General features: G+C 51.5%; 1 protein-coding gene, 2 non-coding genes and 1 pseudogene across 6 annotated transcripts in view; all 4 read right to left on the bottom strand.

Moving 5' to 3' along the window:
* Positions 1-4,075: 4,075 nt before the first annotated feature.
* LOC121004291 lies at positions 4,076-9,463 on the bottom strand (annotated as a pseudogene).
* LOC121006694 lies at positions 9,058-9,187 on the bottom strand. Its single transcript, XR_005780376.1, has one exon. It is a non-coding gene; the product is annotated as a small nucleolar RNA SNORA19 (small nucleolar RNA).
* EIF3A (eukaryotic translation initiation factor 3 subunit A) overlaps positions 9,255-12,011 on the bottom strand; it is a 28,035-nt gene continuing 25,278 nt past the window's right edge. Inside the window, exons 20-21 of one of the 4 annotated variants that reach the window (XM_040436923.1) lie at positions 9,620-9,739; positions 9,255-9,406 (exon numbers count right to left, since the gene is read on the bottom strand). In XM_040436923.1, coding sequence (XP_040292857.1) covers positions 9,627-9,739 — 113 coding nt within the window. In that variant the 3' untranslated portion in view covers positions 9,255-9,406; positions 9,620-9,626. The remainder of the gene's footprint in view (positions 9,407-9,619; positions 9,740-12,011) is intronic. The other 3 variants (XM_040436926.1, XM_040436924.1, XM_040436925.1) reach the window with 3 other exon arrangements.
* Positions 9,460-9,591, bottom strand: LOC121006693. Its single transcript, XR_005780375.1, has one exon. It is a non-coding gene; the product is annotated as a small nucleolar RNA SNORA19 (small nucleolar RNA).

Here is a 12,011-nt window from a genome sequence, read left to right as displayed (position 1 = left end):
CTTATTGGTAGCTTCTGATCTGGAGTGCTCTAAGGTTCTCAAGACAGACCCTGATAGCCCTTCTATCCTTGGAAGGGACAGGTCAACCTCCAGGCCGTCAGGTTGAAGATTTGAGGAGATCTGGGTGTCCCCCGACACCAGTACTCTCTCTGGGGGAAGCCTCAGAAATTGACCCCGACTCATCTGTAAGAGTTGGGTAAACCAAGCTCTTTTCGGCCAGTATGGGATAATGGCGATAACTGACGCTTGGTCCTGCCTGATTTTCACCAAGACCCTTGGTATCAAGGAAATTGGAGGGAAGATGTAGGCCAGCCTGAACCTCCATGGGATTGACAGAGCATCTATAGCCACCGGGTTGTCCTCCCTGTAAAGGGAGCAATACCTCTCCACCTTGGTGTTGAACCTCGTTGCCATGAGATCGATCTCTGGCATGCCCCACCTGAGCGTTATCTCCTTGAAGACCTCTGGATGAAGTGACCATTCTCCGGTTGGAAGACCTCGGCTCAGGCGATCCGCAATCACATTGAGAACTCCGCGAATGTGAACGGCTGATAAGTGGGTGAGGTTCAGTTCTGCCCAATCCAATATCACCCCTATCTCTCTCAGGAGACTTTGTGACCTCGTGCATCCCTGCTTGTTGATATACAGCACATCGGTCATGCTGTCTGATTGTACCTTCACTGCCTTCCCTCGAATGAAAGGAGCAAAATGAAAAAGAGCTAGTCTGATTGCTCTGATCTCCAGGAGATTCGATGACAATAACCTCTCCTGAGGTGTCCAAGTTCCCTGGACTGTCATGTCCTGAAGATGCGCACCCCAGCCTACTAGGGATGCGTCTGAAGTAAGTATGATCCAAGAGGGCTGGATCAGGGACTTGCCGTCCTTGAGGTGGGACCACCACCTTAGAGAGGATCGGACTTTGTAAGGCAGGGAGAGCACAGAATTGAGTCCCACTGGACTGTGATTCCACTTGGCTAGTACTTCCGACTGGAGCGGACGTCGATGCCATATGGCCCAAGGTACCGCCTGAGCGGTTGAAGACATTAGTCCCAACATCTTCATCCATGTTCAAATCGTTACCTGTTTTAGTACAGAGAGAGAACGGGCTGTCTGTTGCACGGATTGCCTTCTTTCGGGAGTGAGATGAATCGTCATCCTGACTGAATCCACCATGAACCCCAGGAACCTTACCGAGGTGGCTGGTTGAAGTTGGGATTTGTCCAAATTGATTATCCATCCCAACTGATGCAGGAATGTGACAGCCTGTTGGATGTGTTGGGACAGGATCGCTTGGGAAGGAGCTCTGAGGAGCCAGTCGTGCAGGTATGGAACTATACTCAGGCCCTGAAGCCTTAGCGCGGCCACCACAGAGACCACCACTTTGGTGAAAGTGTGTGGGGCTGAAGAAATCCCAAACGGGAGGGCCACAAACTGGTCTTAGGACCCCCCGGTGTTTACGGCGATCCTTAAGAATCTTCTGGACCCAGGATGGATGGGAATATGGAGATAAGCATCCTTGAGGTCTAAGGTTGCCAAGAAATCTCCCGGCAAAAGAAGATTGGTCACCGACTAGATAGTTTTCATACGGAACTTCTTTTGTTTTCTGAAACGGTTGAAGAACCTCAAATCTATAATCATCCTCCAACCTCCGGTATTCTTGGGTACCAGGAAAACTGGGGAGTAGATACCTGTTCCCCTCTCTTGGAGAGGAACCTCTTCTAAGGCCCCCTTCTGGAAGTATTCCTTGTTTGGACGAACTTGTCCGGAGGCGGACTGCTCAAGTCCACAAGGTAGCCCTGAGAAATTATGCGCAGGACCCAACTGTCCTGGATATGATCCTGCCAACAAGGTAGAAAATGCTCTAGGCGACCGCCTACGGGAATGTGGGGAGAAGGGAGCTGGGATTTTCCAGTCAGACCGGCTAAATACCAAGAGCCTCGAGGAGGCCCGCAATCAGAGCGCTGAGGACTTCTTGGGGGGTCTAGAACCCCGAGAGGATTTTCCTCCTCTACGGGAGCCCCAATCCCTCTGGGCTCTGGGTTGAGGTTCCGACCTGGAACCAAACCCTTTGCCCCGACCACGAAAGGACTGCTAGGGAAGGGACTTGCCCTTCTTGTCCGACAGCCCTTCCATTATTTGGTCAAGCTCTGCACCAAAGAGTTTGCCGGGTTCATATGCACAAAGATTGTGCTTCGAGGTCGTATCGGCCTTCCAAGGTTTCAACCAAAGCGGACGCCTGTCCGCGGTTGAGAGAGCCATGGACTTAGATGCCAGCTTCAACTGTTGTGGAGCTGCGTCACACAGGAAGTCTATGGCAAGGCTGGCCGTCTTACATGAGGCCAGAATGTCGTCCCTAGAGACCCCCTGGTCTAGGTCAGACTGAATCTGGGTGAATCTTGTCTTCAGAAAATTTGCCACTTCAGACGAAGAAATCGCAGCCGAGGCTGAGGAATAAGCGCGCCTAAGGGCGCAATCCGCCTTCCGATCCATTGGGTCTTGCAAACTTGACCCGTCGTCTGATGGGATTAGGGTCCTTCTCGATAGTTTTGCAATCGCCATGTCCACTTTGGGGACAGGCCCCCAGGAAGATACTTGATCTTCTTTGACCGGAAATACTGCCTTGAATCTTTTGGTCAACACTGGACCCTTCTCCGGCTTTCTCCATTTCGTCTTCATCAGATATAGGAGAGAACTATCTGCTTTAAAGGCCCTAGGCCCCTTAGAGGCAGAAGATGAGGCTTCCCCCGGATCAACGTCCTGGTCCCCCGACCGGATGGATCTTAGTAGCCGCTGGGCTTTCTCCAGCGGAAAAAAAATACGAAAACCCGTCCTCCTCATCCGAGGAGGAAGAGGCTTAACAGTCTCTCGCCTCCTGAATCCCCGATACCTCAATCGCCCGATGGGGGGAGGAGGGACGACGGCGTTTAGAAACCAGGGCATTCTTCAACTCTTCTATGGAAGCGTTCACCTGGTTCATATTGGTCTCCATATAGCCCTTTACCCAATCGACAACGTCGTGGACCGATGGCTCCAGCTGGGGGAGTGTCTTGCCGGGGATGCCATTTCGACCCTGGCGCTCGCTCCACTGAGAGACCAGGGTAGCCCCATGCGGCCCTGCGTCCTCTGTTGAGAAAAAAATAAACAGGAGTAGAAAGTCTACAGGGACAACCCTGCAGGAGCAGAAATGTCACCTGGGGGTATAGCCCATGGAGGAGCTTTTCTTCTTTATTTGCAGTGTTGTCCTCCTCTAGTAGTGGCCCTAGGCTATACCCATGGTCTGTGTCCCCCACTGGAATGTACGAGAAAAATAAACGGGAGTAGAGTTGAAAATGTCACCTCCTTATCCGACACTAAGCAAGACTGGGGTCCTCCCGGTGGAGCACGGGGGTATAGCCCGGGGAGGAGGAGCTTTCTTTTTTATTTGCATAGTGTCTCCTAGTAATGACCTAGGCTATACCCCATGGTCTGTATGAGAAAACTAAGGGTTAAAGTGCCCAGCAGGGCAGTGGCCATTGTGTTTCTCTGAAGGGAGGTCATGCCAGGTATCATGTTTGAAGGGACCTGGAAATCCTTACTTCACAGCCTCTGTGTGACTATCATCCATCATCTGTGAACTCTGCCAGTACCATCGTCTGTGTCTCAGACCATTGTATGTATCATGTGTATAGTGGTGTGTCTAGTGCGCCCTTAAGGCGATTAAATATGTGTCATTTAATCTTGCACTGTTCTTTTGTCTCAATCTACATGTCCGTGTTTCGGCCTTACGCTACATGCTACCTGGGCTGGTTTCTGGCCGGATAGAAACCCCGTTAACGGACCAGGCTTGTATCTAACGAGCGGACCGGTGGCAGTCTACCGGGCTGGCAGGGCCTCTGCTTCACTGGGGGCAATGAAAGGGCTTTACCAGCTTGTCAGGGTTGTGCCACGCCAGAGGTGAAGTGGGCCACCCTCTCTCACTCCCCCATGTGACGAGGCCCATATCGCGCGATCCTAACGTCCAGTGACGTGGGGCTGCGCGGTGCGGTTCGTCACAGGGACCAGCACCTTCCACAGAGTCAAGAATGAGACAAGCACAAATTGTTGCAGGTTTTATTTCTTTTGGGTAAGCAGCACTAAACCCTGTGTTGGCCAAATGACATGAAATTGAACATCAATGTGACACAAGCCAACAAAGGACTCAGAGAGAAGGCTAAAATCAGAGAAAGTAGAGTTCTGGAGATCATGTAAAGACTTTACAATCCTGCAGACAAGATGGAGAAGCAGAGCACACAACCTCCTGGGGTAAAGGTGGCACTCCATTAACATGATGGAAGCCAAGAACCACGGGGCAGTTCCCACCTCACTGACCAGCCGAGGCTTCTTTCTTCTTTGTGCAATTGTTGAAGAGCCACAATGCAGCAAGTTGTGGTTCCACGGCCCTGGAAGAGACAGAAACATTAACAAGAGTGCTGAGAAGCCTACCGACCCGGCACCAGGAACCCTACAGATGCGCAACTTCAGGCCAAAGACGTCAAACCAACCTCAAGACAAACAAACCGATAACCCAACGAATGAGCAAATGCGTCTCATCGGCAGCACATCTCCCTGTGTAATCAAGATGAAGGGCAGCCTCACCGCACCCGGAGATGGGGCAGTCCAATAGCACCCCAACTCGTCCCACATACAGTTTAGGTGTGGAGACACAGGGGCGCAGACTTAGGGTCCATTCACATGTCCGCAAAATGGGTCCGCATCTGTTCTGCAATTTTGCAGAACAGGTGCGGACCAATTAATTTTCAATGCCGTGGGAATGTGCTGTGCGCATTTGCGGATTCACACTTTCGGATCCGCTAAAAATTAGAACATATCCTATTCTTGTCCGCAATTGGGGACAAGAAAAGGCATTTTCTATGAGTGCCGGCAATGTGCGGACGCAAAACGTACATTGCTGGTGTCTGTGTTTTGCGGATGCGCAAAACACATACGGACGTGTGTATGGACCCTTAGCTTGAATTGAAGCAGATGTTAGTCATTAATATGATTAGGACAGATGTGGAGTAAGCATTGGAGGACACGCCCCGTCTGCTCGACGTCTGGGTGTCCTTCAGAGATCTATGGGCATACATAAGGATAGCCGAGGAGGCAGGATGTACCTAGCGGCGCACGGTTGTCCACCCGTCATCATCAATCTCAAGCTTTGTACGACGAGGGGCATCTTTGTCTTCTTTCTTTTCTGTGCGCCATAAACTTTTCTCTTTGTCTGTAGCAGGGGGCGCTCGGAGGGGTGTGCCACGTTCCTCTTTATCTTCTCCTCTTCTCCACTGACTCGCTGGAATACAGAAAGGCGGCATGTTACACCTGGGAGGAGCGAAGGTTCCTCCAGTCCGAGGGCTCTTCTTGAGAGGACATAACTCGGGATAGGTCATCAGTATCTGACTGGTGGGGTCTGACCTCCAGGACCCCCACCGATCAGCTGTTTGAGTAGGCAGAGGAGCGCCTGTGAGCACAGCGCCATACATTGTATAGTGGCCGCACGTGGCATTGCACTCAGCCTCATCCACGTCTACAGGGTTAAGCGGCTCCTTAGGCCACTTGACTGATGAACGTCACTTGGCCCAGGAGAAGCTGAGAGAAGACCGCTACTGTGAGTGCCACGGCCTTCTCAAACAGCTGACCGGCAGCGGTCCCGGGTGTCCACCGATCAGATACGGATGACCTGTCCAAAAGGAGAGGTCATCAGTACTAAACTCTCCGAAAACCCCTTTAAGGTAAAACTTACATTAGGGTGGCAGCAACGCCAAGCAACATTTTTTGTAATGGTCAATGGTTCGACACGACAGGTGCACAACTTGGAGGGATTTTTGTGCGACTATCGCGTCAATACATTGCAAAAAATGTCACATGACATTGCTGTGACAAATGTTGTGCAGCCAAACCCTTAAAGGCGATGTACACCTTCGGGGCTGTTTTATTATGACTGCATTTCACTCATTTGGGGCTAAAAATAATTTTTTCATTTGGTCTATATTAAACATACTGAGCCGTTCTGTCAAAGGGTTAACTGTTTTTCTAGCTGTGCCAATCCCACTTTGTGCCCTCAGATGCCTGCCCGACGGAGCAGAGATAAGGAGCCGTCAGATGCCTGCCCGACGGAGCAGAGATAAGGAGCCGTCAGATCCCTGCCCGACGGAGCAGAGATAAGGAGCCGTCAGATCCCTGCCCGACGGAGCAGAGATAAGGAGCCGTCAGATCCCTGCCCGACAGAGCAGAGATAAGGAGCCCTCAGATCACTGCCCGACGGAGCAGAGATAAGGAGCCGTCAGATCCCTGCCCGACGGAGCAGAGATGAGGAGCCGTCAGATCCCTGCCCGCCGGAGCAGAGATGAGGAGCATTCAGATCCCTGCCTGCCGGAGCAGAGATAAGGAGCCGTCAGATCCCTGCCCGACGGAGCAGAGATAAGAGCCGTCAGATCCCTGCCCGACGGAGCAGAGATAAGGAGCCGTCAGATCCCTGCCCGACGGAGCAGAGATAAGGAGCCGTCAGATCCCTGCCCGACGGAGCAGAGATAAGGAGCCGTCAGATCCCTGCCCGACGGAGCAGAGATAAGGAGCCGTCAGATCCCTGCCCGACGGAGCAGAGATAAGGAGCCGTCAGATCCCTGCCCGATAGAGCAGAGATAAGGAGCTGTCAGATCCCTGCCTGCCGGAGCAGATAGGAGATTCAGATCCCGCTAGTGCAGCATCTCAACCTTGTACAGAAGGAAAAAAAAAAAAAAAAAGCGCTCCGTATTTTTAATGACGACCAACTGAAAAAATAATTTCTACTTCATGACATGTGAACATAGCCTTTAAGGTAAAGAAGGGAAATGCAATAACATTTTTAAAAAGTCAGTGGCAGATATATCAAGTTAGCAATAGCCGCCTCTCATGCGAGTGACATACGCTCATCGCGCTCTGTTCTTAAAGGACGCCTTCGGTCATCCTTGTCGTCATCATCTGGAGAGACTTTCTTAGCTGAGAGTCCAGCTTCTCCTCCGCGCCTCCAGGCCGAGTCCTCTCTGTAACATACGGCAGAGATTACAGATGGCTTCCAAACACACAAAACGCATAACTCACTGTCATAAGACTCACCGAGGTAGCCGACGCTCAGAGTCTGGTTCTCACTCACGGTCTTCAGAAGGCTTGGACTCCCGAGGAGGCCCCCAGCTGTCTTCCCGAGCTTTCTCACGTTCACGCCATCCCCCTAAAGGTGTACATGAAAATAATAGCCTTCCACTTCTGCCCCTTCAATGGACCTTTGCATCACAATTTGGAGAAGTATAAAATTCATAAAACCTCAAGCCCAGCAAACACAACCACCATCAGAGAGCCGCCCGACTTAAAGGAGTATTCCCATCACAGACAATGGGGGCATATCACAAGGAATTGCCCCCATTGTCTGATAGGTGCTGGTCCCACCTATGCCAAGAACGGAACGAGTGGTGGCTGGAGGACCCTGGGTTTGCCAGGATCCAGCCACCGCCAAGGGCTCTCCCCATACAAGTGAATGGGAGAGCACCGCGAATGACCAGCCACAGATCCCATTTATTTCTATGGGGCCGATGGAAATATTTTCAGCAGCCCCATCAAAATGAATGGAGGGCGGCTGTGCATGCACAGTGACCCCTCCACCACCTTTGCCAGCTCCATTCTTGGTGTAGGTGCGGGTCCCAAAAGTGGGATCCAGTCCTACCAATCAGGTCATATCCTGGCAATATGCCCCGATTATCTTTGATGGAAGAACCCCTGTAAGTCTTGCATCAAGGTTCAGTCTACATTCATTTTCAGACCCCCCAATATCGGTGTGTGTCCCCAGTAATACATGCTGGATGTGAGGTCTGTGTCCACCCCCCCCAGTAATACATGCTGGATGTGAGGTCTGTGTCCACCCCCCCCAGTAATACATGCTGGATGTGAGGTCTGTGTCCACCCCCCCACCCCCTTCCCCAGTAATACATGCTGGATGTGAGGTCTGTGTGTCCCCCCCCCAGTAATACATGCTGGATGTGAGGTCTGTGTCGTCCCCCCAGTAATACATGCTGGATGTGAGGTCTGTGTGTCCCCCCCAGTAATACATGCTGGATGTGAGGTCTGTGTCCAAGCCCCCACCCCCCCCCCCCCAGTAATACATGCTGGATGTGAGGTCTGTGTGTCCCCCCCCCCAGTAATACATGCTGGATGTGAGGTCTGTGTCGTCCCCCCAGTAATACATGCTGGATGTGAGGTCTGTGTGTCCCCCCCCCAGTAATACATGCTGGATGTGAGGTCTGTGTGTCCCCCCCCCCAGTAATACATGCTGGATGTGAGGTCTGTGTGTCCCCCCCCCAGTAATACATGCTGGATGTGAGGTCTGTGTGTCCCCCCCCCAGTAATACATGCTGGATGTGAGGTCTGTGTGTCCCCCCCAGTAATACATGCTGGATGTGAGGTCTGTGTGTCCCCCCCAGTAATACATGCTGGATGTGAGGTCTGTGTGTCCCCCCAGTAATACATGCTGGATGTGAGGTCTGTGTGTCCCCCCCAGTAATACATGCTGGATGTGAGGTCTGTGTGTCCCCCCCCCCCCAGTAATACATGCTGGATGTGAGGTCTGTGTGTCCCCCCCCCCCCCCCCCAGTAATACATGCTGGATGTGAGGTCTGTGTGTCCCCCCCAGTAATACATGCTGGATGTGAGGTCTGTGTGTCGTCCCCCCCCCAGTAATACATGCTGGATGTGAGGTCTGTGTGTCCCCCCCAGTAATACATGCTGGATGTGAGGTCTGTGTGTCCCCCCAGTAATACATGCTGGATGTGAGGTCTGTGTGTCCCCCCCAGTAACACATGCTGGATGTGAGGTCTGTGTGTCCCCCCAGTAATACATGCTGGATGTGAGGTCTGTGTGTCCCCCCCAGTAATACATGCTGGATGTGAGGTCTGTGTGTCCCCCCCAGTAATACATGCTGGATGTGAAGGCTCTGTGTCGTCCCCCCAGTAATACATGCTGGATGTGACACTGGGTGTCCAGATCAGAGGTTCCCAGAGAGTTTCAGGCAGTAAGAAATGTATGAAGGAGACTGGCAGCAGTAACTAGGGTGGAGGAGTTACACTGCTAATTAGCCTTCAGTTTGCTCTGGCACACCAGAAATAACTTTGCTCCACAAGGAAAGCAAAGTCAATGATATGTGCGGGGCAGAAGAAGAATGCTGTGCATGCAGACGTACCAGGATATGAGCCGGCTTAATGGTAGCCACCGCCTTGGACAGAACAGACGACATGGCAGTCAACTGGTTCCGGATATGCTCCGACGGCATGTTCTGAAGGAAAGGTCCAACTGGTGCATCCTCCCGCGTAGAATAATTCAGGTCTGAGCCAAAACTTAGCGTTCTGGTGGAATGGTCAATACGGACCTGTAGACAGCAAAGAGGTAAGAACCTTACAGAGGTCAGAGGACCCTGGCAGGACATGTATGAAGGGGACTGGCAGCAGTTACCACCACACACAGGTCACGCTGCTAATTAACCTTCACTTTGCTCTAGCACATTAGAAATAACACTGCTCAGCAGGACAGAGAGCAAGTCAATGAAATGTGCCAGCGAGACGCTGCTCCCAGGATCACCCACCTGCAGATCACAGTGACGGGCAGCATCCACTATGGCCCTCTCCACTGTCATCATCAAAGCCTCTTCTAGGGCCACGGTCATCATCTAAGCCTCTTCTAGGGCCACGGTCATCATCTAAGCCTCTCCATGTACTTTTGTCCTCTTCTAGATCTCGCTTTGGTCTTAGTTCATCATTTAGCCCACGTCGAGGAGGTACACGATCCTCCTCAAAGCGCCCTTTGGCCTCATCCAAACGAACGTCAGCATCCTTCTTGAAGCGAGGGCCTTCATCAAGGGGAGGTGCATTATCTTCGACCTCTGGTTTTGCCGATCTCTTAGTGTCCTGTCCTCTCCGCCATTCCCTGGGATACATCAGGATTTTACCATTGTAGACTATAGAAAACTACCCTGAAGACCTAAAGGGGAAGACTTATCTTTCCAATGGCTTGACGCGCTCGTCGGTCTCTCCTGCTCGCCTCCAGACACTTTCAGGCTCCCTATCGGCCCAGCGACTGGAATCCTGACAAAGAGCATAACATTATGCGGCTGCTGGTCGCAGGCAATCTCAGTCTAGAAGCCACGCTAGGTGCTGCAGATGAGGAGGCCTCGGACATTAGAGTTGTGGCTGCAGCTCTGGATGTGACACTAGTAGGTGTAAGATTCTTAACACGTTACTACCGGCCTCCGCCATCTTACAGACACCTCTCTACATGCTCACCTTTCTTAAGGGATCCCGCTCCTCATCTCGCCTCTTTTCCCTCTCTTCGATCTCCAGCTCTCTTTGGCGTTTCTTGCGTTCTTGTTCTTCAAGCTTCCTGACGCGTTCCTGGTATTCTTTCTGCTCAGCTTCTCTCTTTTCATTCTCAATCCGCTCTCGTTCCTCTCGCTCTGGAAAAACAACAAGATGGGTTGGTATCTTAAGACCCCAAAATCAGCGGCCAAAAACAGGGACTAAGAGAAATCATCTTTATATTACATCAGGTCTCATCTTCTAGTCCTCGTCACAGGGACCATCACTGTACAGACGTCAGCTTTATATCAGGTCTCATCTTCTAGTCCTCGTCACAGGGACCATCACTGTACAGACGTCAGCTTTATATCAGGTCTCATCTTCTAGTCCTCGTCACAGGGACCATCACTGCACAGACGTCAGCTTCATACCAGGTCTCATCTTCTAGTCCTCGTCACAGGGACCATCACTGCACAGACGTCAGCTTTATACCAGGTCTCATCTTCTAGTCCTCGTCACAGGGACCATCACTGCACAGACGTCAGCTTTATATCAGGTCTCATCTTCTAGTCCTCGTCACAGGGACCATCACTGCACAGACGTCAGCTTTATACCAGATCTAGTCTTTTAGTCCTCGTCACAGGGACCATCACTGCACAGACGTCAGCTTTATACCAGATCTCATCTTCCAGTCCTCATCACAGGGACCATCACTGCACAGACGTCAGCTTTATACCAGGTCTCATCTATTAGTCCTCGTCACAGGGACCATCACTGCACAGACGTCAGCTTTATACCAGATCTAGTCTTTTAGTCCTCGTCACAGGGACCATCACTGCACAGACGTCAGCTTTATACCAGGTCTCATCTTCTAGTCCTCGTCACAGGGACCATCACTGCACAGACGTCAGCTTTATACCAGGTCTCATCTTCTAGTCCTCATCACAGGGACCATCACTGCACAGACGTCAGCTTTATACCAGGTCTCATCTTCTAGTCCTAGTCACAAGGACCATCACTGCACAGACGTCAGCTTTATACCAGGTCTCATCTTCTAGTCCTCGTCACAGGGACCATCACTGCACAGACGTCAGCTTTATACCAGGTCTCATCTTCTAGTCCTCGTCACAGGGACCATCACTGCACAGACGTCAGCTTTATACCAGATCTAGTCTTTTAGTCCTCGACACACAAGGATATGGTTAGGAGACTCGTGTGCGCTTCAACCTACACTACACCAGGACAGCGTGGTTACCAGGACCAATCCCAATATTAACCTTCTTACACCTTAAATGCCCAAGGTGAGAAGCCCTGTAAATAGGGACCAGCGATGTACAGGCCTAGGGCAGGGCGGACAGCCCCTGAGCACGCACCTTTCTTTATCTGCTCCTCCTAAATCCTCTGCTCCTCCTCCTCCTTACTCGTGTAGTAAGAAATGCGGCGTTCCTCCTTGCGCTGCCTCTTACGCTCCTCCAGACGCGCCTTCCTTTCCTCCGATAGTCTGTCCTGGAACTGCTTGAGTTTCTCCTTAACATTAAGTAAATATAAAATAAATAAAAAGTAAACATCAGAAAAACCAAACCCTATGACTCCCAAGACCATCACTGCTGGACCTAAAGTGAGTCTGTCAGCAGTTCTGACCATGCAAATCTGCTGACAGCACTAGGTAAGGGCTGGGGAGAG

This window comes from Bufo bufo, chromosome 6, assembly GCF_905171765.1.
Source record: "Bufo bufo chromosome 6, aBufBuf1.1, whole genome shotgun sequence".
NCBI lineage: Eukaryota > Metazoa > Chordata > Amphibia > Anura > Bufonidae > Bufo > Bufo bufo.
The sequence above is the reverse complement of the archived record's forward strand: the minus strand, read 5'-3'. Positions and strand labels throughout refer to the sequence as shown.